The 26,775-nt window shown below is 45.9% G+C and overlaps 1 protein-coding gene and 1 long non-coding RNA gene across 7 annotated transcripts in view; one reads left to right on the top strand and one right to left on the bottom strand.

Annotated features, from left to right (window-relative positions):
- Nucleotides 1-4,691: 4,691 nt before the first annotated feature.
- Nucleotides 4,692-26,775, top strand: part of Ift81 (intraflagellar transport 81) — a 123,046-nt gene continuing 100,962 nt past the window's right edge. For 2 of the 6 annotated variants that reach the window (XM_063225594.1, XM_063225599.1), the window contains exons 1-5: nucleotides 16,009-16,154; nucleotides 18,455-18,666; nucleotides 19,225-19,328; nucleotides 20,146-20,326; nucleotides 21,907-21,996. In XM_063225594.1, coding sequence (XP_063081664.1) covers nucleotides 18,523-18,666; nucleotides 19,225-19,328; nucleotides 20,146-20,326; nucleotides 21,907-21,996 — 519 coding nt within the window. In that variant the 5' untranslated portion in view covers nucleotides 16,009-16,154; nucleotides 18,455-18,522. The other 4 variants (XM_063225596.1, XM_063225595.1, XM_063225598.1 and 1 more) reach the window with 4 other exon arrangements.
- LOC134470618 (uncharacterized) lies at nucleotides 11,333-16,738 on the bottom strand. The gene is made up of 2 exons (XR_010039618.1): nucleotides 16,630-16,738; nucleotides 11,333-11,502 (listed from the first exon to the last, which is right to left on the bottom strand). It is a non-coding gene; the product is annotated as an uncharacterized LOC134470618 (long non-coding RNA).

Here is a 26,775-nt window from a genome sequence, read left to right on the forward strand (position 1 = left end):
CTCTTCAGGAAGAGGAGGAGAAAAATGAACCCTATTTTCTGAAGAAGGCTCTCACTCCTGAACAGGGACGTGAGAGCCTGGACACTTCGCATACACGAAATGATACACTCCACCGTCTGTTGCACCTGGCTTCTTTCACCTCATATATTTTTAAGGCTCAGCCAGGTTGTACCCTGCCAGCCCTTCACCCCCTTTCCCCACTGAACACTACCAAACCATACAAATGTACGGGCATGGCCCTTGACTTAAGGGCCATGATGTTACAACAGTGCTAAAGTGACACACCTGCCATAGGAGCCACATGGCGAGTTGTTCTGTTTTGCTTTGTTTTTTTGGTACTGGGAATTAAAACTCAGGACCTTGCACTTGCCAGGCAAGCACTTATGCCACTGAGCTACAATCCCCAGCCCCACAGAGTGGGTTTTAAATTTGCATCTTTCCCCAGGGAGGATCCTTCCTCAATGAGGCTGGGCTGCAGGGGTGAGCTGTGACTTTCCCTCAGCCCTGAGATCTCGAGGGAAACAGCAATACCCCACAGTGTGCTGGCTGCCAAGCTGTGACATATGATCCATTACATCCATGAATTCATAGGAATCCTCCTGCCTTGGCCTCCCAAGTGCTGGTATTACAGGCATGCACCACCATGCTCAGTTTAATATATTTTTTGAGACAAGGGCTTGCTAAGTTGCCCAGCCCAACCTTGAGCTTGTGATCTTCTTGCCTGGGCCTCCAGAATAGCTGAGATCAAAGATGTCTGCTACCATGCCCAGCTGCTCTCATTTCTTTCTGCTTCTAGAAAATACTGATTCGGGAGCTTCAAACTCGAACCTCCATTTCGTCTATTGATAGCTCTGTGCCCCTGGCAAGTCCCTTCCCTTTTCTGTGCCTCAGTTTCTCAGGACCCTGTTTAAGGACCTCTTATGATAACCTTCAGTGGTACCATGTCTGACCAGCAGAGGGCAGAAGTGCACCAACATTCACTATGAAGTCTGCGCTGCTATTGTCTAACCCTGACGTGAAAATTGTAAAATACTATTTAAAAATATTACTAAAAAATATTAATGATATATGCTACTCTTTCCCTAAAAGCCTTATTTTTGCTTCAGTGAATAGAACAAGATCTTGCCACTGTGCAGACAATAAGGCAGAGCCTCAGAAGCATAAAAACTTAGCAAGGTTTGGATTAATGGACCTTGGGGGGAAAAAAAAAACTTACCAAGGTCACATATAAAGACCTTAATTGGTAATATCACATTCTAAATTTAGACTATTTTTGCACGCTGTAGACCTGGGGTGTGCAGGGTCAGTAATCCCTTACCTGCTTTACAGTTCATGAAGTGTTCCCGTGATCCTCAGTATCAGGGAATTCTCATCTTACCCTTCCCAGTTTACAGGGAGGGAAATTGAGGTTTCTAGAAGTTATGCCTTAGCTCTTTCTTACCCAGCTCCACCTCAAAAAAAAAAAAAAAAGGACTGGGGATATAGCTCAGTGGCACAAACGCCTGTCTGGCAAATGCAAGGTACTTAGTTAAATTCCTGGTACAAAAAAGAACAGAGAGAGACAGAGAGAGAATCAGCTCCGTCTCAGAAGCATTTTGGACACAGAAATAGTAGCCTAATACCCACACAAATTGATGTCATGTGGCCATTTTTATGTGATGAGATATAATGAGTCCTAGCCCAGATACTGGTCCTCATTTTGCAAACGGAATGAGGACCCTTTCTCCATCAAGCGTCTGGACCATTATTAGCAATTCCTAAGGGAACTGAAATAGCTTTTGATTGACAGCAAGTCCTGAAAGGGGCCATCAGGCCACAGCCCAGCTCCCAGCTCCAGACTCTCATACCCACGCCCCACCTTCCCAATCGCTGTTGTGCTTTTCTGACCTATATGCACAATGTCTTCAGTAGATCCATAGGCTAGATAAGGTGATGCAACAGAGAAGTGTGGCTCAGATTAAACGCTTTGACATAGCAAACTCTTTATTTTGCTATAACAAGTAAAGCACAAGAAGGCTCATGCTGCCCCTCAGCAGCTTGAGCAGATTCGCTCCTGCAGGTTTCACCTTCATCCTGACGCCTTTGCCCTTAAGTGAGTGCCCCGCGTGGCTGCAGGTTGGCAACTGCACTCCCAGACTCACATCCAAGTAAGGCAAAATCCTGAGGACTAGCGAGCAGTACGAGCTCCTTGTGTCTCCTTATAAAAGGAGCTATCCTTCCCCAGATGATTTGTGCTCACATTTCATTGGCCAGAAGTGTGTCACATGACTCTCTGCCTGAGCCAATCACTGGCCAGGTCAATGAGATTGCCCTGAAGATTTAGACCCTGTGGTTCTCAGGCAGAAGCCATTTTGTCCCCCAGGTGACCTTTGGTCAGCACGGTTTAGGGGAGGGGTGTGCTACTGGCATCTACCAGTATGCCTGGAGACTAGGGGTGCTGCTAAACATCCCACCGGCCAGTCCCCCACAATTTGGCCCTCGATGTCACCAGGGCTAAGGTCAGAAAGCCCAGCTGGACAGACTCACGGGAAGATGTGCCCCCTAAAAGTGGAGGGTTTAAGGCAAGGGCTGTCTCTCCAAGTGCCTGGCCACAGGGAGGAAAGAGACCACACACAAAGTGGGGCTCAGCAAATTTAAAAGAGAAGAAATGTAGACCAGCCGTAGGGAAGGGGATCGAGGCTGTCCTAACCCCGATACTGTGGATTTAGCTCTAGCAGCCCCAACACTGGGCGCTGCTGCCCGAAGTTTAGAGGCAGAGCTGAGCCAGCGCCTGGCCGTGGCTTCACGTTGCTTACCGTCTAGCTGTGCAACCAGCCTGGCATTACTTCCTTTTTGGTATTACCATCTGGATTCTTTTTTTCTCCCTCCTGGTAGAAAATATTGAAAAGACTAAAGCAGCCAGGGCAGCACCACAACCTTGTCATTTCAAAGATGGCCTCCACCGACAGGCTGGTTCTCTCCTTCCCGTTTTGGAAAAGTTTTCTGATTCTTGCAGGCCACACAAATTCTCTCCTTGTTGTTTCACTCTATCCACAGTGATAGGGGCGCAGTGCTGCTGTGCGTGCATGGTTCAGGTTCTCTCTACCAGGAATTCCCAGAACAAGATCATGAAGTTGATTTGAATGGAGAAAGAGGACGTGGGATGGCCTTCCAAAGAGAGGAAAGGCCGGGTGTAGTTGTGCTAGGAAATCGGGTTTATGTGGGAAGGGGCGTTTTCTTTAGCGGACATTCACTCCCCAGCTCCTTCCTACCCCTAACAGCTCCTCTTTAAGGGTAGTTAGCCCCACCCCTTGACTACCAGTTGGTCTTGAGTCTGGCCAATCCTGATGGCCAGTGATTGGGTCCCAGTTAAGCATGTGACTGGATCTGGCCAATCAAAGCCAAGGAAACTCAATTCCGTTTACCCGGGAAGTCTAGAAGAACTCTTGCCATTAGATTTGAAGCTAACTGAATTTGACAGCTGGCAGCTGTCTTGCCATCATGAGTAGAGTGGCTGCTTGCCAATAAAGCCAACTTAGTAAAGCGGGATGGAGACGGAGTGACAGAGCCCCGAGGACAACCTTGGAGCTCCTCCATCTGCTTGTGCTTGAAGTCCTTGGCCCCTTTGATTTTCCGTATACAGGAGGGAGTCAATTGCATTTTTTCTGCTTAAAGTGGTTTTAGTTAGCTGTCTGACTTATGCAATTGTAAGTCTGAATACCCTTCGAGTAATGGAAAACCATCAGGCTTAGAGTGAGGAGGCCTTTTCTTTGCCACTACTAACCCTATGTGGCCTTGTGAGACAACCACCTCAGCTCTCCAGGTCAAACTCCCTAAAAGGCAAGGAAAAGCAGGATGTGGTGGCGCCTGCCTATAATCCCAGCACTCAGGAGGCTGAGGCAGGAAAATTGTTGTGAGTTCAAGGCCAGCTTGAACTGCATAGTAATACCCTGTCTCTAAATAAATAAATGGGAAAATGCATACACCTAGGGGTGCAGGAAGATGTGAATGACCCAGAGCTGACGGTGGTTTATGAATGTGAAGGGAAATAGAACTGTAAGGGGTTCTTATGAGACAGCAAGGGTGACTTTCCAAAGCAAATTCTAGAAGGGCTTAAAAGATGGCAGCCTGAAGGTCATGGGGGCGCTGGCAGGGGCCACAGGGAAGGAGCGATGGGGCAGGACTGAAAACCACCGTGGCCTTCTGGCCTCCTCTTTCCTCTGTGGTTAATGTGTGAGACTACGGAATCTTATTCTAAGCTACATGGCAGCGTGACTGACAGGCATCGTGAGCTGACGCTGGCTTTAGGCCCAGAGCTAGGAGGGAGCGGTGGGCACTGTGGGAAGCGGGCAGTGCATGCCCGGTGGAGGGCAGCAGCCTCTCGGCCAGTGGACGCCATACAGTGTGGCCAGGTTTCCTACTTTACCAGGCAGCGCAGGTACCTAAAATAGTGTGTGAAAGAAAAAGAAAAGAAAGGGGCCCGCAGTTGCGCACTGTCACAGGCGTCCATTCTCACAGCAGGCCCTTGAGCGGGGGTGGTGAGCCTCCCACGCATGCACGCGGGGAAAGCAAGGCTGGCAGGGCGCCCATGCCCACAAGCTGCCCCTCCAGGCTGCGCGGACTCTTGCAGCTGGGCTGGCTGTGATCCTCACTCGGAAGCCCAAGGCTGTGGAGGAAAGAGCGCTCCTGCCCGAGGAACGCCAGCCTGTCTCTGTCACGCACTGACGCTGCTGCTGGCTTTCCGGCCTCCTTCTGGTCCTGGGGGTTGAACTCAGGGCTTTCACGCTGAGCCGCATCCCCAGCTCTTCTTGTTTTTTATTGCGGAACCGGTGTCACTAAGTCGCTAAACTGCCCAGGCTGGACTCCAGCTTGTGATTCTCCGCCTTCACCTTCCGGGTGCGGGTGCGGGGGTTAGAGGTCTATGGCACCGCATCCTGCTGGCTGCTAACTTTCTTTTCTTTTCCTTTGCTGTTTCTCACGGTGCTCGGGAGGGATCTGAAGTCCTGGATGCCAGGTTAGTGCCGTGCCACTGAGCTACACCCCTGGTCTCTTGCCGGTGTCCTACTCTCTACCTACAGGGGACGCTGTGCTGACTCCTACCTCCGCCAGGGAGAACGCTGGCAAAGGCAGCCCTCTCTCCCACCCTCTGGCTCTGCCAAGTTTGCGCCAAGCCAGCATTTCCCAGGCGGGACTGCAGCAGTGTGAATCCCAGTGCAGCCCCTGTGTCGCCTGATCTGGGATTCCTCCTACAGCAGCCTTGGGCTCAGGCACCACTGGCCGGCAGCATGGCCGGAAGTTTCCAGCATGTACTAGTGGCTGTGCCCAGCTCACCACTTCCTCCTCACCTTCTCCAGGTCATTTCACGACCTCCCTGCCCACTCCAGGCCCCCTGTATCCTTCACAAGGATCTCTTGCAAGTGTGAGCCCATCAGCACCCGATTGTCAAGGGGCTTCTATTTTGTGGAATAGAACAATGAAGCTGACAGCCATACAGTCTCCCAGCTGTCTATTGTAGGGAAGTGGAGTTCTGTGGTTTGGGAATCTGAGGGAACACTAGGGCCTGAGTCCTACTCGCCAGTGGCCGTGACCTTTAGAAGTCCCTTCTTCAGCCTGAGCCTTTCCTTGTCATCTGCTTCCGCCAGGAGTGACTCTGCCCCCATCCCAGGTGACATGTGGCAGCTTGTGGGGACACCCTTTTGTCACAGCTGGGAAAAGGGGATTGGCTGATACTTGCATCTGATGGGTAGAAGCCAAGATATTGCCAAATATCCTGCAGTGACAAAGATTTATGCAGTCTAAAATGTCCATGGTGTAAGGCTGAAAAATCCCGTGTCACACAGCGATGACAGTGGTAGCAGGTGTGCAGAGCTGTGGTGAGACCCCAGGGAGTCAGGTCGTCACCTCGCCTCACCTCCCTGGGAATAAACTCCACCCAGCAGAGACCAATGTTCCGTATCATCACTGAGCGCAGCGTGGACAGTGCTGGGTAAGTTATTATTAATTACTGAACTATTTATCAGATGTAGACTTGCCACCTAAAATAAAGTCATACAATTTGTATTTTAAAGTGCGTCAAGTAGTGGCAATGAACATAGAAACTAAAAAGGAGGGAAAACATTGATCAGGTGGGTGCACATCAGTGCACTGTAACTCTGATTGTCATTGTCAGCACCATGGCCACCTTCCCAGGCCCTGGCCCGGGTTGTTGAATGAATGCATGAGCAGTGAAAGGTCGTCCACTCCTGAGGCCGATTGATGTGCTTTGCAGCGACACTGGAAACATGAGAAGGAAGCCAGTCTTTTCCTTTCCGTTTGCAATGAGAAATTTGGCTCATCCAGGAAGTGACTTTAAACAACCAAGACCTCTGCCAGCCACAGAAAGGCTGCAGTCGGGTCCAGATCCAAATCCTATAGGGTTTAGGATGCACATCTTGCTCAGCTTGGGCAAAAAAGGCAAACGGGCAGGCCAGGCTTTGCGGGGCCCTTGCCATGAAACAAGAGCTGTGTTCAGGGCCCGGGAACACGCTCTGTGCCGTGTTTCATTTCTCCCATCTGTCTGGTGTCTGACCTGTGCTGCCCTCCAAGCCATTGCCACACATTGTCTGCGATGTTCCCATATAAGGTGATCTCTCTCTCTCTCTGTCTGCCTCCCTCTCTGCACTCTCCCTCGCTCTCTCAGGGTTGGAGGGCAGCGGCACTGGTTCCCCCACCCTGTGCGCCCCGCCTCTGCCTCCCCTGGCACGCTCTGCTGCCCCGTGGATGGCGTGGAGCGGGAAGGGGCAGGGGGCTGCCAAGGAATGTGGCAGGTTTATTTTTACTCAGCCCACATTCCTTGCCCGGCCTCCTGGCCCCAGCCACTTGGGGATGTCACATGCTGATAAGACAGCAGAGTGACTGAGATCCTTGGTTCAAATCTGCGACATCCCAGGTGTGAGCCATCGTCATGGTCACCATCGTCATGGAGTGGTGGGGTCCTAAGCACAGAAGGCAGGGACTCTGAGGTCACGAGATCCACCTGTTCCCACTGCTCTGGGTCTGATTTCCAGAAGGACAAATTTGATCCTCTGAGTAGCAGTGGCAGGAATCGAGATCTGTAACCACCAAGGTCCATCCTGGGCAAGCCCCACCATCTACAGCAGTGTGGAGAGGACCCAGATGCCAGGGGGTCTGATTAGCTGCATGACCTTGGGAAAGGTGATGTCATTTTCCTCCTCTGTCAAAAGATTATCGATGAAGCTGGGCATGGTGGCATACACAGTAATCTCAGTGCTCAGGAGGCTGAGGCAGGAGGATTGCCATGAGTTCAAGGCCAGCTTGGTCTACTTAGTAGTTCGAGACCTAACTACACAGAGTGACCCTGTCTGAAAAAAAAAAGGGGGGGGGAGCATCAAGGAATTTATTCATTACTGCTTTAGTGTCATACTGAAAATCTACTGGGTATGGCTAGAGTTATAGTTCCTTTATTTCTTCTTGTTGTAGGACCAGTTTAAACAGTGCCTGGCACACAGTAGGTGTTCAAAAACATGTAAGAGCACATTAACAAATACTTTTCAGTGCTCAACATTCAAGAAATCATAGCTGAGTCAACAACCTACTCAAGGAGAATAAAAATTTATTAAGCACCTATTAAGTATCCAGGTGTTACCTGGGTGTTACCTGGGTTCATTGCATTTTTAAAGATGTTAACCAAGACCCACTAACTTGTGCTCAGTAACCTCCAAGGGGCCATGACTCAAATGGGTACAATGCCACGACGGACAGTGACTGATAGGGTCCCATTTTAAGAAGATCAGAAAAGGCCTCACTGATACAGAAGCATCTGAGCTGAGACCTCAATGAGGAGAACACAGGCTTATGGAAACCTGGTCAAAGAAAGCCAGGCTGCAGATAGAACCATGCAAAGGTCCTGAGGCAGGGACAGGTTTGGCATGTTTGGTCAATACAATGGGAGTCAGGGTTGGGGAGCTCAGACAGAAGTGAGGTCTCTTAAGCCTGAGCCATGCAGGGGCTGGGGCTTCAGCTGCAGAGGGAAAAGATAGCTTGAAGGATGTGGAATGACCTGGTTACTTCCCAGGGCCTGGCTGCCCTTCTTTTTTATTTGATCAGGTGGGATCCTCAGCATAAAATCAACCATTTTAAATGGAACAATTCAATAGCATCTAGTAATTCACAATATAGTATGACCCATTGCTCTGTTTCCAGAACATTCTCATCACCCCAAAAGGAAACTTCACACCTACTAAGCATTTGCCCTACCTCCCCCCCTCCACCCGGCCACAGGCAACCCCCAATTTTGTGTGTGTGTGTGTGTGTGTGTGTGTGTGTGTGTGTTTTAATGTGTGTCTTTTTGAGACAAGGTCTCACTATGCAGGTCAGGCTGGATTTGAGCTCACTTTGTGGCCCAGGCTGGTCTCCAACTCACAAGGATCCTCCTGCCTCAGCCTCCTGAGTGCTGGGATTACAGGCGTGCGCCACCACACCCGGCCCAATTTTGTTTCTGTCTCTGGATTTTCTGAGCCTCCGTTTTTCACGTCAGTGGACTCGAACCACGCGTCCTCTCGTGATTGGCTCCTTTCACTCGGCGTAGCCTCTTCCAGGTTCTGCCCTGGGATTCTTTTTATATCCGCCCCCGTCCTACCGCCTGCGCACCGTGGGGTTTGCTGACCTATTCGCCCCCTCGCCCGTCACGTTGACTGTAATTCCATCTACAGCACAGCTGCCAACTGTGATATGACGTCGCCAGCCCAGGAGGACGAAAAGGTTTTGGCAACACGAAGGACAAAACCCACTGGTGCCCCGCTGGGCTTGGCCTTTTCCTTGTCACCTCCCATCAACCATTTTCTGCCTGATTCTGAGTTTCCTGAGGGCCCTAAATGCAGCTCCACTGCTGCTTCCCCTTAAACACTCCCCCTGAATTCTATAAATACACCGAGCATTCAGCTGCGGAAGAAAAAAAGCGCTTGAAAGGCTTCTGAACTGAAAATCCCCCCCTCCAGTGGGCCAAGCAATTCGCCCCATCTTCCCTGCTGTGCTGCTGGGGTTTGCACTCGGATTCCAAACCCTGGACCCAAGCAGGCTGAGCCCTGCTCCTCGGTAGACCCCGGGAAGCAGAGGGAGTGGCCAGCGTTTCCTCCCCGAGGGACCTCGGGGCAGAGGAGCCCCCCCCCCCTCCCGGTCAGGCTTTGCTGAGCAGGTGCTAGGGTTGGGGGGTTGGTGAAAATGACTTTGGGATCAAATAGATTCGAGCCTGAATCTTAGCTCAGCCAGCTACTAGCTTTGTGATTTGGGGTCCTCAGCGAACTGTCTGGGCCTCAGTTTCCTCAGTTATAAAATGGGAAAGTATATACAGTACGAGGCCCCGTGTGGACTTTTTTTTTTTGTCTTTTTCCTTTTTTTTTATCGGTACCAGGGATCGAACTCACGACTGCCTGCTTGCAAGGCAGGTGCTTATGCCGCTGAGCTAAATCCCCAGCCCCTCTGTGTGGACTTGTTAGCGGTGTCCACTAAATGAAATGATGTAGGGTGAGGTGACTCTATGCAGTATGCCGAGTGTCAGGTCCAAGAGAGCGAGGGGAGATGTGAGGGTGGAGAACTGGCCTCAGAAGGCCTCAGCGCCCACCACTGTGGTCAGAGAAACCAACCTATAGAGAATTAATCTGTGAGGCTGGGTGTGGCGGTGCACTGCTATGATTCCAGCACTTGGGAGGCTGAGACAGGAGAATCCCTGGGAGTTCAAGGCCAGCCTGGGCTACAAAGTGAGATCCTCTCCCAAAACAAGGATGACAAAACAAGACCAATTCCCCAAGACGAATACAATCACCATATTTTACCAACATACACTAAATAATAATAACAGTAAGCTGGGTGTGGTGGCTCACACCTATAATCCCAGCACTCAGGAGGCTGAGGCAGGAGGAGCCTTTTGAGTTGGAGACAAAGTGAGCTCAAGGCCAGCCTCAACTGCACAGCAAGACCCTGTCTCAAAAAAGACAATAATAATAATAATAATAATAATAACAGAATAATAGTCTGCCCTCCCACTCTGCAGCCTTCCACCCTTCTCTTTGTCTATGCAGGCAGGTCCCACAGGGTGGCCCTCCTTCCCCTTTGGCTCCCTGCAGGGTTTAGCCAGTGGGAGACCAGGCGGGTACAGAGAGGTCAGATCAGGCCACATCCAGAGGCTCCGGTTAGGCTGCCTCCTCCCCTCTGCGGTTTGGTCAGGCTTCTGCTGCCTGTTTCCTCCTCTTACCCCTTCTCAGGCTTCCCGGGAGCATTGGCTGCTCCCTCTGGATGCTGCCTGTGCCTTTCCACATGGTCCTGTATTAAGCTCTCCTTAGTGCCCAGAATGTGCCATCTTCACCCCGGCAGGATGCTACCGATATCAGCCTACCACTCGGATTTCCAAGGAGAGTAGCATTATTTTATAATCTCCTGAAATCCAGCTCTGAGGCCCCCTTCTGCTAGGTTAGAGAGAAATAGGATCTCACTATAGAGACCCCACCCCACCTCACACACCCTTCCACATACAGAGTCACACTCATGCACACTCACACATACAGACACACACAGGCTGAGGGCCACCCTGGCCCTGGGCGCTTCTGTGGTCCCCGAGCTTCAGGACCCACTCAGTGTCCGCCCTGGTGACTCCCTGGTCACACATTATCCAAGACTCCAGGTCCAGTGACACTGATGCTCCCTCCCATACCAGGTGTGGGACAAGGAAAGCCTCAGCTTTCCTGGGCTGGCTATGTGGCCTCTGTGGAGAATTCTGCCTTCTCAGAGGCTGCGCCGGACTTTTTTTTTTTGTCTTGTTCAGACAGGGTCTCACTATGTAATTCTTGAGCTGACTTTGTAGCCCAAGCTGATCTCAAAGTTAAAATGATCTTCCTGCCTCAGCCTCCCGGGTGCTGGGATTACAGGTGTGCCCCACCAGGTCCAGCTCTTGCTCTGGATTTCTTATCTGCATCCTCTCCTGCAATGCTTCTGAGCATCTCTTCTCCATACTCTTCTGCTTTGTTTTGTTTCACTGCTTCTCCTCCCTCCTCCTCCTCCTCCTCTTCTTTTTCTTCCTCTTTTTCTCCTTCTCCTCCTCCTCCTCCTCCTTGTTCTCCTCCTCCTTCTCCCTCTTCTTTGTGGTGCTGGGGAATGAATCCAGGACCTTTGCAGTGAGTTACATCCCCAGCCCTTTTTACTTTTTATTTTGAGACAGTGTCTCGCTAAGTCCACTGACTTCCCCAAGGCAATGGAGATTGTTTCAAGAAGGGAAATGGAGAGCACGCAGACATTACCATTCAAATACATTCGGCCAGATGTGTGAAGTATTTACAAAAACACCTGATACACAGCAGCACAGTTACGATCTGGGCCTGGTGAGATTATTGGTTGCATCCTGAATTTCAGTACATACAGGTCATCGAAGACTCAGCCTGAGCTGCATATTATTTTGGCTGTTGTAGGTTGCCCATTAATCTCATCAGTGATTTCTCTTCTTTGAAAATCATAGTCCATTTGCAAGTACAAACTCTGTTTAAAAAAATAAAAACTACATCACAAAAATGTAGTAGCAGGCATGCATTTTATAAATCCTCTGGAATCTCATCTGTCTAGTTGAATGCGTCACATACCATTTTTTTTAGATTTTTTTTTTTTTTTTTTTTTTTTTTTTTTTGAGACAGGCTTTCACTCTGCAGCCCAGACAGACCTTGAACTCACATCGGCCCTCCTGCCTCAGACTCCCAATTGTTGGGATCACAGGCATGCACCTCCATGCAGGGCTCTTTTTACCTTTTAAGAAAGCACGGTCAGTCACTAACCATATCTACAAGATTAAATTAAAAAAATTAAATTGCCAGATCAGGAACAACTTAGGATATCCGCAAACCTCAATTTGGGTTTCTATTCAAATTTCATTTCTTTCCCCTCCAAGTAACCTAGATGGCAGAAGTATTCAATGACAATTAATGAATGCTGGAATAACCCACTTCTGAATTCATTCCTACACCTGGGTCATTTTTCCCAGTCTTGAAAGAAAGATAATGTGGGCAGCATGCAGTCGCCCCAGATGGGACAGCATCTTGAAGACTGGCATCCGCTGAATGCTCGTGCAGGATCCAGAAATATCTCAGAGTCAGGATGAAAGGTCTAAATTTAATACCAAAAACAGAAAATTGGCTTGGCTTCCCTGTCGTCGGCATAGGAAAGTTCTTGTTTGGAAGTTCTGGGATGAGAAGGGGTGGGAGGCACAGTGTTCACTGCACCCTCAGGTTTCCATGGGAACCAGAGGTGGGGAGGGGGGTAGGGGTGAGGGGAGTGGGGGTGGGGAGGTAAGGATGAGATGGGGGGTGGGGGTGGGGAGGTGGGGGGTCCTGCTGTAATCCCAGGACCTCACCTGGCCTGTGATACAGACCTGCATTAGTACTGAAGTCTGCTGGCAGGAAATCAAGGAGTTCTCTTTGCTACAGATCCTCCCTGCACATTTGCCCCTCTTCCTGATTTCCTTCAAGGTGTCACAGCCGTCCCTGAGCAAGGGACGGGACACCTGTTCTTCCTACATGACACCTTTCTATCTCCGGTAACAAATGTGGCCTTCCTCATTCGGTCTACTGCTGTGGCCGTCAGAGTCACAGCGATTGATTCAAGAATGGCCTGACACATTTTGGGCCAATGAGAGTTGGCCCTGAAATTTACTGAAACTATTGGAGAAAAGATTCTACTTTTGTAGGGGTTGCAAAACTGGCAGAATGTAAACCTACTGTTCCTAGCAGCTCCTTGCAGAGGAAAGCTCACTGGATATGGCCAGTAGAATCTTTTTCCACAGTGCTTACTCATCTTTGTAAATATGCTAAGTCACTGAATTATACACCCAACGGGGTGAGTTACATGCATGTGAATTATATCTCAGTAAAGCTGCTAAATAGGAGAGGAGTGGACACTAGGTGCTTTTGGCTGTTGTCACATAGAGCTAGACCTTCCTTTCATGTATTAAAAATGTCAGCCAGGCATGGTAGCACTTGCCTGAATCCCAGCATTTGGGAGGCTGAGACAGGAGAACTGCTGTGAGTTCGAGGCCAGCATGAATTACCTAAGAGACCTTGCTTCAAACAAATACTAAATAAATATTAAATGCATTTCAGCCAAAAGGCACCATGTGATGTTTACATAGAAGACTCAGCATAAAGTCTAAGGAACAGTGAGTTGAGATGAATCCACTCCCAGCACTTGGGAGGCTGAGGCAGGTGGATCACCATTAGTTTGAGGCTAGTCTGAGCTACGTGGTGAGTTCAAGGCCATCTTGAACTACATAGTGAGACCTTATTGTAAAAAATCAAAAGAAAACAAATCAGCAATGCCTGACCATTGTGAGATTATTGCTGACAGTTTCCTCAGAGGGCTCTCAGTGAATCCACCCAAGGTTTTACCTTCAAGGAATCACAAGATCATCACAAAAGGGGGCTGTCTCTGTCTCTGTCTCTGCCTCTCTGTCCCAGATTGGAAAACGAACTTGTTAACAGAGACCCCAGGAAGCAGCTGACTGCCCTCCCATTCTCTCCCATGTTCTGAGAGTAACCACAGTAAGCACAAAACGCATCCCAGCTTAGGTACAAAGAGTGGATTCTCTTGCTTACAGGAGTTTACACAGGGTCGCAGGCTCCTGGCTGCCAAGGGCAGTGTAGATACAAGTGTAGACAGGCGGAGGAGGAGCTGGAGCCACCGGGAAGTACAGTGTCTTTCTATGGCCTTTACTGCAGACTTCAGAGAAGGAGCAAAGCTAATCATCCCACTTGTTTTTGTTTTGTTTTGTTTTAAGGGGATAGAACAAAACAACAAATCGGAACAAAACAAAACAGTGAGAACAATATGGAACTTCAAAACCAAAACAGTGAGAACAATATGGAACTTCAAAACCAAATAGTTGCTACATTGCATATTGTTATCCTCTAGACACACGCTCAGACTATTCAGGCCCCAGGCCTGAAAAATCAGTCAATTGACACAAAGCATTTATGTTGTTTTTGTGCCTCAGTTACTATGGTCCCAGTCTGTGTTCCTCCGAGTCAGCCAGTTGCCTCTAGGGTCGGTGGGGGTGGGAGTTCTCTTCCTGGGCCCCAGCCCATGTGCTGGCTGGCTCATGGGAAGGGCAGGCTGACTTCTTGGTTCTTTTCCTGGCCCAGGGCCACTGTTGGCTCACTGACCATCTTGTTTGGAAAAAAAGTAAGAGGTTTCTATGTTTCCCAATATCAGCCACTACTCTAACTGCTTCGTCTCTATCCACTTCCTCCATCCTTGCATGGGCTCAATGGAGGAGGGTGTTACTGTAATCATGCTTCACCGATGAGAATACTCAGAACCATGAGGAAATCTCTCAAGGTTGCACCGTTCCAGACCCAGGATTTCACCCTGGGAAGCCAGAAGGTCTCCTAAGACTGTCAACAGGATCCGTTCATTACACAATTCCTGTACAATCTGGTATTGTTTCTTCCCAATTATTTTAATTATTTAATGTTTAAATAAATAACTGTTGACTTCCCCACCAAGTTGTGAGCAACAGTGCGCTGGAAAAAGTTTTAACCTCCAAGTGGCCGAGGTATAGAAGTGAGCAACCAGATCTCTCTTGGAATGTACTGTTCCCTCTGCCTGAAGAGTTTTTTCCTGTTTGATTCATTTTCTGAACCTTACACATCGATGCATCTGAAGCATGCTGTCCTGGTACTGTGGCTCCTTCACTTTCCCAGATAAACGTGGGGCCCTCTATGTAGGCTTTATCATCATTGGGTCCTTTTGTTACAGCATTTATCTCAGTCTTGGCCCTTTTTAATCATCTTTCAGTACTGAACAATCGGTTCCATGGAGCAGGAGCCAGGTTAAAGCCTGTCCTCCACTGCAACCCCAGCAGCCAGCATGGTTCCAGGCAGGTAAGAATAGCCTAAGAGCTCTGTGTGATGGTGCACACCTGTAATTCCTGGGAGGCTGAGGCAGGAGGATCACTGTGAATTCGAGGCCAGCCAGGGCTAAAAAATGAGTTCAAGGCCAATCTGAACTACACAGTACGACCCTGTCTCAAAAAACCAAGCGAAAACAAACAAACCAAAATATGCCTAATATTGTAACTCATTATTTTGGGGTCATTGTAAATCTGATGATGCTATCGCTAGCTGATTTTTCCTAACGTGTTTGAGCAGTCAACTTTCTTTTCAGGGTCAGAAGAGGGTCAGAAGAACCCTCTTTTTTTTTTATTTGCTTTTCTTCTTTTGATATTACCCAAACTACAGTGATCTCCAGCTTAATAAGGATAGGTCAAGATACTATTCACTAACTAAAGCCTCTCTCAAAACAGACAGTGCAACTTTGGGGTCTCTGTTCCAGTAATTTCCACACTTCATTAGTGATGTAGGCACAGTGACCTTCCTGCAAACTGTTCAGGCTGTGTCCTCTATGAAGACAAGGACGACTTATTCTGTTTCTTCGTGTGCTCAGAGATAGTCTCTCAGAGGCCACACAGAGCTTCAAGTCCTTTACTTTTTTTTTTTTCCTTTCCTGCTCTCAGCATATTAAAAAAAACATTACTAGATTGAAAACACTAATTCCCACTACAGGTAATGTGGCCCAGTAATGTGACACAGAAGCTGAAGTCGCAATGGTGAATGTCTCCTTTTAATGCTGCCAGCCTCTCTCTCCAGTTGTTCCTATGCATAACCTAGTTTGGGGATACTTATATGGAAAACCTAAATTTGAAGCCTGGGTCAAACGCTTCCTCATCCCCAAAGGCCCTTCCTTAAAGAACTTAGTGTCCATGTTTGGTGAGTAATGAATGAAAAAGCAAACACATTTTAGTACAGGTTAATTATGTACAATGTTAAGTACATTGCAAGTGCTAGATGGACATCCTGGAAGGTAACCGCGTCACATTTAAGCCGGGGTCACAGGCCCAGCAAGCAGCTCTGGGCTCTGACAAGGGTCAGGGCCTGGGAATCTGCTCTGCGCGTGGGCGGATCCCCACGGGGCAGAGGGGGGCTCCTACCCCAAAGCGCGCGCCCGCCCGCGCTTGCGCGCCCCGGATACCGGAAGTGACGTATGGCCGCAGCCTAGCAACCAAGGAGCTCGTCCTAGGAACGGGCTAGAGCGCGGGTGCCTCCTTGGGTGGGGGTGGGGAGGTGATTTCGTGAGGAGAATTTGAGGTAACCTAGCCCACTCGCGGTCGGGAAAACTTCCCCCCAAACCCTAAAAATAGGAGCGAACTCCCGCCCTCTCACGACCCCGAGATGCACGAGGAAGGGGACGTAGCCGTTCGGGCCCACATCAAGGGTCCGGCCCCTGCGGGGGCCAGGCCGGGATGCGCGCCGATAGCCGCTGGGATGGCCGTCCGGGAGCCCAGAGCCGTGGCCTGGTCGGGGGTGGGGTTCCCTGCCCCCCACCAGCCCCGGGCTCCGGACTATTTCTGGAGCTCCCAGGAGGCTGCGGGTCAGCGTTTGGGCCAGCCGGGGAGCGGGGCCGCGGCGACGCTGTCCGAGTTGTGCCAGATAGGACGCGCGTCCTGGTTTAATTCTCCCCCGCACCCCGGTGCTATGTGGGTGAGCGCCGGGGCCGCTCAAGGGGAGCGTAATTGCTTTTGCTAATTTTGGAGTTCAGAGCCCGCTGGGCAAGGCCGCCTACCTGTGCGGAGCATCCGGGTCCGCAGCGGGGACCCCTGCCTGCAGAGCTGGTGGGCGAGCGGGGTGGGGGAGCCCTGCTCGTTTCTTTGCCCTTCCTGGTAACGTTTTATTCGTGTATCTAATTTTAGTGTTGTGTTTTTGTTTTTTTGTTATACAAAGAGGTGGAAAGATAGATCGATCACTTCTGAATGATTCAAAATTAAATTTATATGTGTGTGAAGGTTACGACACGGGCTTCTTCTATTGCACCTCCAATGTGGATTTTTAAAAACTTGTCCAAAGGTTTTCCTACTTTCTACAGCTTAAAGAAAACCCACAGCTCTGTAAACCACAATGGTTAGTCTATCCTTTTTTGACTCACCTTAATTATTTACTCATAATTTTGTCATCGTTAGAGAGAAATGATAATATCATTCCCATTTTAAGCCTGGCGTGGCGGCGCAGGCCTGTAATCCCAGCACTCTCTGAGGCAGAGTATTAGGCTCGGGTTTGAGTTTGAGATCAGCTTGGGCTACAAAGCCTCAGCTGCATATCGAGCCCCTGTCTGAAAAAGACAAAATGAAACAAAACAAAAAACTTTACATTTTGGTGTTTTCTTATATCCAGTTCACGGGCCCAATTTAAAACAGTTTTTTTCAAAGTAACATGTTTTTCACTTGACCTTCATGAGTGAAATAGCATCTATCCATGTTGTGGCTTCTACAGTTGAGCATTGAAATCATTTCTTCCTTTTTTTGTTGGCAGTTCATTTTGAATTGCTGAAGTTAAAGCGAGTTATCATGCTAAAGCTGTTTCGATAGTTAAGAAATCAGATACTCAGTTTTTAAACAGGATCTTTCTTACCACCAGAACCTGATTTCCTTTAGACTAAGCCTTCAGTTTTTTTCTAGCCTTTAGCTAAGAATGAATTCAGGCAGTTTAGTGGAAAAAGTCACTGTTTGAGACTCTTCCTGGAGGGTCACTTGTCAAAGAGAAACGTGAATTTCCGGTGGGCAGGCCTTGGAAGATGGTTGAAATCTGCTCTTTTGGGGAGGTAGGGAGAGAAGTCGTTCTAGACAGAGCAGACATTCATTGAAGGGAGCTCTGATTATTTCAGTGGGCTGAAGTTCCAAAGGGTGTAAAGGGGACAGTTTGGAAATAAAGGAAAATCAGAGCTAGATTATATATAAAATTGTGAACATCGAAGAAGTTTCGCCTTCATTTTTTATGGAATGAGAAGATTACAGATGACTTGGAATGGGGAGAGGTGCAGACCAGAAAACAGACTCTTTCCTCAATGAAGCCAAAAGGAAGTGATGGCCTGAATGAGCCACAGAGGCAGAGCCAGTGCCTGTCATGCTAAGTTGCTAGCAGAAACTGGAGTGCTTGGCACAAATCAAAGCAGCACCCAAGGGTGCCATCTCTGTGCAGCTTCAGTTGTTGGGGCCAAGCCCAAAGGTGAGCCCAGGGTTGCCAGGTCTGATTTGGAAGAGAACTCTAGATATACCTAGATTTCATTATGAGAATTTTGATTGCTTTAAATGTGAGCTGCTAATAGAAATCAAACCCAGTGGAAGCATGTCTGCAGTCCAGTGTTTAACCCCTGGATGGAGATTATGGAGCTAGATTGGAGAGGTGTTAATGTAGGAAAAATTTATTACCGGTTTCTTTGTGTTGCTGTTACAGTTTGAGGCACATAAAAATTTGTGGTGTTCAGTTTGAAGAGTATACACTGTAGCTTTTATAATAAAATCTTTACACTCCGATTTTTTCATAGCATATGCCATGCAGGGTTACTATACCTTTCCTACCTACTCCTTATGAACTTCATTCTGATTTTTCCCCAGCACTTTTGCTACCAGTATTGAGGATTTTTCCCTGTATATTCTCTAGTTTTAAGTTATAAAATCTAATAATGAGCGATCAAATCAAATTCATTGTGGACAATCTCAACAAGGAGCCTTTTAGGAAGAACTATAATTTAATCACCTTTGATTCCCTGGATCCGATGCAGCTGTTACAAGTTCTTAACGATGTCCTGGCTGAGATTGACCCAAAGGTAAGAGTTTTCCCTCTGTATTTAAGAAGGTATCAGGACAGCCAGTTTCTGCTTTCAAGAAGCTATGTGTCTTTCCAAAATTACTTAACCTCAGGTGGCCCTATTTTCCATGCTTGTATTGTGGTAGTAAATGATGTTGAGGTTTCTTTTCTTTTTTTTTTTTTTTTTTTTTTTTTTGAGGCTTCTTAACTAACTCAAAACTTAAGTTATCAACTTGTACCTTATTTAGAAATTACTTGTCTACTTCCAGACATAAATAGATTTGGTCCCTAATGAAAATGCTTTTGTAAAAGGTTTTATTATATTACAAGTTAGCACCTGTCTCTCCTACACTGGCTTTCCCAGCTGGAGACTTTTTTAAGGTTGATATTCTTAGGGTGAATCCTGATCTGACTTGTGTACTTGCTCACTTGGAATCTGGGCCACCATAATTCATCTGTTCTATAAAGAGACCATTGTGCCTGTTTGGCCCTAGCAAATCAATTTTGTCAGTGATTTTTAAAATATTGTTCTTTGTTAGACAACAATGAAGTATATTTCCATTTCTTTATTTGCTAGCAAGTTGTTGATATCAGAGAGGAGATGCCAGAACAGACAGCCAAACGGATGTTGAGCCTTCTTGGTATCCTTAAATACAAACCTCCAGGAAATGCCACAGACATGTAAGGATCTGGTCACCTATTGCCTTCTTAAAACTGTGCTTAACTTGGTGTGGTGGTGCATGCCTATAATCCCAACTACTGTACTTTGGAGGCTGAGGCAGGAGGATTTCTGGGAGTTAGAGCAGCCTGAGTTACACTGTAAATTCAAGGCCAGCTTGGACTATACTAAGACTCTTAACTCCAAAAAAAAAAAAAAAAAGGAAAAAGAAAACAAAATAGTTTTAAACCTTTTACTGCTTTGCCATGCAGAAGTCTTAAGTGGCTCAGTTCTTTCCCCTAACCAAAAAACTTAAATACTTTTTTATCAAATATCTATTATACTAGATAAAAACACTACCCAATTAGATATTAAGGCTGACTATGCCAATTAATGGTTTGTAACTTTCTTGGGTACCACAAGGATGTATTGAAGGCCTAATTTTTCTCATATTCTAGTTAATGTAAGATTGATTTAAGAATAGCCGTGGGGAGGGGGCTGGGGATTTAGCTCAGCGGCATAAGCACCTGCCTTGCAAGCAGGCGGTTGTGAGTTCAATCCCCGGTACCGATTTAAAAAAAAAAAAAATTTAAAAAAAGAATAGCCATGGGTACGGCTGGGGATTTAGCTCAGCCGCTCAAGTACTTGGCTGGTAAGCGCGAGGTTGTGAGTTTGATCCTTAGTACAAAAGAAAAAAAAAGGAATATCCTTGGGTTTGTCTTTTAAAAGTAATTTTAGGAAGCAGTCAGGACATTGTAAACCATATCTCTTTTCCAGCTTTACTGATCAGTGTGTGCACGCGTGTGTGCATGCATGTGCATGTGTGTGTGTCTTTTTCAGGAGTACCTTCCGTCAGGGTTTGGTGATTGGAAGTAAACCTGTGGTTTATCCAGTGCTTCACTGGCTTCTGCAAAGGACTAATGAGCTGAAGAAAAGAGCATATTTAGCTCGTTTTTTAATAAAACTTGAGGTACCAAGTGAATTTCTTCAGGATGAAATTGTAGCTGACGCCAATAAACAGGTACAGCCCACATAAGTGGCATTTTGAAACCACGGTAATGGGTTTCAAGGTGAACATGTTCAAATACATGTTCATCTCTCTGTAATTGCTGTGTCTAGCTCCAGGTGATCCCAGAAGGTAAGAACAGTTTCAGCTCATGGCCGACTGTAGTCATATCTTCAGATAATGACTATTGCACATAAATACCACTTTAGTGGCAGAGTATGTGGGTAGGAATAAGCACCCTGAAATTAGAATACGTTTTTGCTTAGCAGTTGTGGGCAGGTAAGATCCTGGGCTTGCGGCCTCTGCAGTAAGGTGACTGAAAAGTTTGTCATCCAGGTTGGAGAAAAGCGGTCTGCCTTGTGTAAAGCGGCACCGCCCTGGGCCAGTTGGAACCTGTGGGCCCTGCCAGGAAGTGAGCAAAGAAACCAGGTTTGCAGCTTCCAACAGGATAAAAGCCGGTCTGGGAGTGTGATGCCTTAGTGTGCGTTTCTCACTAGAGTTTTACAGAAGTGGTGGGTTTTGACTTGAAGTCTTAAAATTTGACTACCAGAATTCTGGCTTGTCCGACTCCTGGTCCTGGAGTCCCAAGGCACAATGCTGGTCACAAACTGCAGAAAGAGAGAAACCAGGTTTAGATTTTTAAAAGCTGACTTTTAAAAAAGTGCCTCTGGCTAATGCTTTGTGCTTTGTTTCATGGCACTTACACTCCTTGCTTGAGTTTGTTGTGAATTCTTTTTTTTAGAGACAGTCTCATGCAGCTAGGGCTGGCCTTTAACCCACCCAGGTAGCCCAGGCCGACCCCCAGCTCAGAGTGGTCCTCTTACCTCAGCCTGCCAAGTGCACTGAGGACAGTGCTGTTAATTCTTACTCTTTCTGGAAAGTCTGTGGAGGTGATTTATCTGTAGAGATGTTTTACCTCTTTGTTTTCCTCCACAGTTTTGTATAGTTGCTTCTATATGTTAGTTGTGCAATATTTGAATTGAATCAAAACAATTGCTGGACGTTTTTGGTTTTTTATCCATATAATTTGTTCTTTGGGTAGACATAGGCCACTCAGACTCCATATTGAACTCCTGAGACAATTCTTATGCAAATAACTATGCCAAATGTCATGGGAGAAGCACCATAGAGTGAGGCCACCCTGTCTCTATTTTTGAAGACTTTGTCGAATGTAGGAAAGAAAAAAGATAAAATATAAAATTTTCTCTCTTCCATAAAAAAATTTAATAAAAGTTAATTCCTATAGGGAAGTTTATAGTTTTTACTGGGTCTGTTCAGCCGGTGAGTGAAAGGATTAGTAATAAAGACATGTTTTGGAGCACACCTGAAGTATGTATGTATAGATTGACTTACACGGTTGGCCATTTCACAAGAGCTAGTGTGGAGTACAAGGCGGGACTGTAACCAGAAGTGAACTGGAGACTATTTACTGGCCATACTGTGCAGATCTACTTTTTTGTGGCCTATATAAAAGTGTTCTTAATGCTGTTCTTACAGTGATTTAAGTAATTACTGTAAAGTTAATAAGTAACCTGGTTAAGAAATTCATACTGGATCTAGCCACTAGTTTGTAATTTATTAATTTACTCTTTTAGTATGAAGAATTGATGGAAGTCTTTAAAAGTTTGCATAAAGAATGTGAACAACTCAAGACATCTGGATTTTCTACGGCAGAAATAAGAAGGGTAAAGAATAGAAAACAACTTTTGGATTTGAATGATGAAGGGTTTAGTATTTTTGCTTTTAGTTAATTCAGTATATTACTGCATGGAGACTGGTGATAGCAAATGGCAAATTTCGGGGGTAAGACCTTAGTAGTTCTTTATTGAACAGCTTAATGAAATCAGTGAAAATCTGCAGTGAGTTCTACATAGACCAGTAGCAGGGGCTAAAAAAGATTACATGTTGAATCTTTATCTGATATATGTATTTCATATATATATTTATATATGATACAGTAAATACAGAAAAAAAAAATCAGGGGCTGAGGATTTAGCTCAGCAGTGTAAACGCCTGCCTTGCAAGCATGTGGTCGTCCTTGGTACCAATAAAAAAAAAAAGAAAAGAAAAAGTCATTTTAATGAATTTGGAATCACATATACCATTATTTATATCTTTCTTTTAAATTTCTACTTTTTAAAATATATCTTGCAAGCAGGCAGTCGTGGGTTCGATCCCCGGTACTGATAAAAAGGAAAAATATCCTTATTGTTCTTTCTACAAAAATTATTATTATTATTATTATTGTATTTTTACCGGTACCAGGGCTCGAACTCACGACCACAGGCTTGCAAGGCAGGCGCTTATTCCGCTGAGCTAAATCCCCAGCCCCTACAAAAATTACTTTAATCGCCAAATTATATGCCATAGTATGGATGAGAGTTATGATGGAAAACTATGGTGAATATTTAAATAAAAACTATTATAATAAAAGATACATTGTCACTAATCTTTCTCAAAACGCTCCCTTTTGCTTCAGACACACATGGTCTATCACTCTTGCCATTTTTCAAAGCAATTTTGGAAGTCTCTTTTCATGTCTTTAGTTGTACTGTCAAGGCTGTTTGGATGTTCTGAATCAACTCAAAATGTTTCCCTTTTACGGTCATTTTGCCTTTGGGGAAGAGCCAGAAGTCACATGGTGCCAGAGCTGGTGACTAACGTGGATGAACCATGTTTTTTGAGCCTACCTCTCTGTTCAGTGGTACTTTGCTGCAGCACTTATGTATTCTTTTTTCTTTTTTTCTTTTTTTCTTTTTTTTTGAGATGGGGTCTCATTGGTAGCCCAGACTGGTCTTGAACTCACTATGTAACCCAAGCTGACCTTGAACTTGTGGCGATCCTTCTGCCTCAGCCTTCTGAATACTGGGATCACAGGTGTGCATTGTGCTTTGATCACCTCTGATAAAGGTATCAAAGAGGACCTCCAGAGCTGCTTCAGAAAGTGGCAAAAATGATAGAATTAGTGTGTTTGATGTGAGGGGGAATATTTTGACAGAGATTATTACGGAATAAGACACATTGCCATTAAATTTTTAAAATTTAGGGTTGGGGATTTAGCTCAGTGGCATAAGCACATGCCTTGCAAGCACGCAAGTTTGATTTCCAGTACCAAAAAAGAAAAAAAATTTTTTTTAGAATTTAAATATTCACCATGTATTTTGATCATACCTCATAGTTCAAACATTTTTTGTTTTCAGTTCATTATATAGAATTCTGTGATTATCTTCTACATACATATTAGCATATGTATGATTGTTTTCTTAGAATACACTTTTAGAAATGTCAGTTGCTTATTAAACCTGAACACTTTTAGGACTTTTTTTGTGTGTTAGGATCAAACTCACAACCTCACGCTTATCAGGCGAGTGCTTGAACCACTGAGCTGTGTCCTAGTCCCTCTTTTAGGACTTTTGATGCATCTTCATGTTCCCCAGAAAATATTTTTTTAATGTTTTTTAAAGAAATTTTTAAGCACTTGGGAGGCTGAGACATGGGATTGCTGTGAGTTTGAGGCCAGCCTCAGCTACATAGTGAGTTCAAGGGCAGCCTGAATTATATAGACCCTGTCTCAGGGAAAAAAATTATAAAACCCTCCCCGAGAAATCAGTTTTTACATTTTTTTTCCAGATATGTAAGTTCTTTTGCCAAATACATGCTTTTTTTTAAATCAGTACCAGGGATCGAACTCACGATTGCCTGCTTGCAAGGCAGGTGCTTATGCTGCTGAGCTAAATCCCCAGCCGCCCCCCCCCCTTTTTTTTAAGAGAATAAAACCAAAACAGAATAGAGCCAATGAGAACAGAACAATGAAAGTGATACAGGACTTCAAAAACAAGATGACAAAAAATGAATAGTGACTATCATATGTCTCTTGTTTTCTTCAAAATAGCTGTCCATAATCAGATATAATAAAACAAAACAATAAAACCAGTCAAAACAAAAGAAAGTGTATTTTTAAGAGAATAAAACCAAGCAAAACAGAATGAAGCCAATGAAAACAAAAAGTGATGGTGATGCAGGACTTCAGAACAGGATAATAGGAAATCAACAATGGCTCCCATAATGCCTCTTGTTATCTTCAAAATTGCTCCCCATACCATCAGACATGATGCTGTCAAAACAGAACAGAATAAAACCAAAACAGAACATTGAATAAAACAACAAAACAATGAGAATAATATTGGACTTCAAGGACAAGATAGAAATCTCCCATAGTCGCTGTGCTGCATATTGTTACCCTCTCTCTAGGTACCCAGACTACTGACTGGCCTTAGAATTAGGCCTACAAAGTTAACAGCACAAACATAAAGTTGTTTTTGTACCTCGGTTGCTATCAACTCAGCCTGTCCTCTGACTCAGCAGGTTGCTTGTGGGGTTAGCAGGTGTTCGTGTCTCCTAGCCCATGTGCCTTTTGGCTCATGGGAAGGGTGAATTGGCTTCTTGTTACTCCTCCTAGGCCCAGTGTGACTTCTGCTGACTCATGGGAAGGGCAGGTCAGCTCCTCTCCTCCAAGGCCACGCCTGACTTGCAGCAGCTCACAAGAAGGAAAAATTGGCTTCTTATTCAATACATGCCTTTTTTTTTTTTTTTGTCTTTTTCTTTTTTATCGGTACCAGGAATCAAACATACGAACGCATACTTGCAAGGAAGGCGCTTATGCTGCTAAATCCCCAGCCCCCATGCCTTTTTTTAATACCAGGAATCAAACTCAGTGCCTCACACTTGCCAGGCAGGTGCTGTGCCACTGAGCTACATCCCTGGCCCCACCCATGCTATATATTGACTTACATGGATTTTATGTTTTTAGAGTTCATGAATTATGAGTGCCATATTTATATCCTCATTAAATCAGGAACATTAGAAGTTGCTTCCTCAGGGGAGGCTTTCCTTCTTTCCCTGAATAGATTCAGATTACCCAATTTTCTTTTGTTTTAGGGTGCTCATTTGTTTGTTTGTTTGTTTTGTCTTTTTTGTTTTTATTGGTACCAGGCATTGAACTCAAACTGCCTGCTTGCAAGGTAGGCGCTTATGCTGCTGAGCTAAATCCCCAGCCCCTGTGCTCTTTATATTTGTAATTACTTTAATATCTTTCTAACCAAATTCCTTTTAGTAAATGTTATATTCAGGGGTTGCATGGAAAACAATTATTACAGGACATAGAATTTATAAGACTATTTTATGATGGTCACCCAGAGTTAAATACAAGAAAGTATATAGGAAATTTGTCCCTAACACTAAAGACCTGGGAAATCCAGCCAAGGGCCTGGATCCCACAACATGTCCTGCATGAGTCCAGCTAAAGACCTAGAGCCCATGACAGTGCCTCTCACAAGCCCAACTGGTCCAGTAGCCCAAAGCCCCTGACAATGACTCGTGTAAGTCTGTTTTATGGATCTACACTGGGAAGGCCCAAAGGTCAGCAGTGGAAACTAGAAGTCTTTGCCAGCAGGGTGAAGGAGCTGTGCTAGTAGGTGGAGGGTTTCTACACTGGGTCCAAGAAGCGATGCTCAAAATAGGGATCAGGGTTTCCCCAAAATATCATAGCTATCCTCAGTGACAATGAGATCCCAAATTTCCGATGATGAGAACAGTCAAGTACATTTCAGGAAGCCAGCATGACAAGCTCCTCCAGGAGAACCAATGGCTCCAAACAACACTTAGGAGAACCCACAACGCCACACTCTTCCTCTCCATGTCCACTTTTATGCTGGCGACTGTCCTCAGCCCTCTACGATCAGCACTCTGCTGATTTAATTCAGCTGGTGTTAAGCTGACTGCCAGTTTTTAATCCGTAACAGTAGGCAAGGAGTCTGTCTGTACCTCTTGTTCACTCTTCTGCTCCCCAGCGTGGCACAGTGTTTGGCACATCATAGATTCTCAATATGAGTTTGTAGAATATTAGAAATGGTCAGTTGGGGGAGGAAGAACAAGAAGTAGATACAGCATGGTACAGAAGAGGAATGGGGTGCATTGCTTGTGCATCTGTCGTGTCCTGCAAGTAAACCAAGATGCTAAATGAACCGAATCTGTATTTTATTTTCCTTTGCTGTTACTAAAGTGTTCTTAAACTCTTTATGATAAGTTTTATTTTACTTCATTTTGTTTTTTTTTTTTTGAGACAGTCTCACTGTGTGGTTCAGACTGGCCCTGAACTCATCATGTAGCCGAGGGTTAGGGTTAGGAACTCAGGTGTCTGCCTGCTTCAGCCTGAGGGCTAAGGTTACAGGCACTTGTCACCACATCCGGCTGCAGTCTTGTTTGATTGTTTGTGTTTTGAGAAAGGGTCTCACCTTGTAGTTTCAAACTCACTATGTAGCCAGGGCTGGCCTCAAACTTGAGTCCATCTCATACCTCAGCCTCCCAAGTGCCAGGGTCACAGGCATGTGCTCTAACACCTGGCAACAGTAGATTTTAAGGAGATGATTAAGGAGAAATTTACTTGCGAATTCTCCCTGCTTGTC

Source organism: Cavia porcellus, unplaced genomic scaffold, assembly GCF_034190915.1.
Source record: "Cavia porcellus strain 051 isolate PalLab524CR breed Dunkin Hartley unplaced genomic scaffold, mCavPor4.1 scaffold_16, whole genome shotgun sequence".
NCBI classification, from domain to species: Eukaryota; Metazoa; Chordata; class Mammalia; order Rodentia; family Caviidae; genus Cavia; species Cavia porcellus.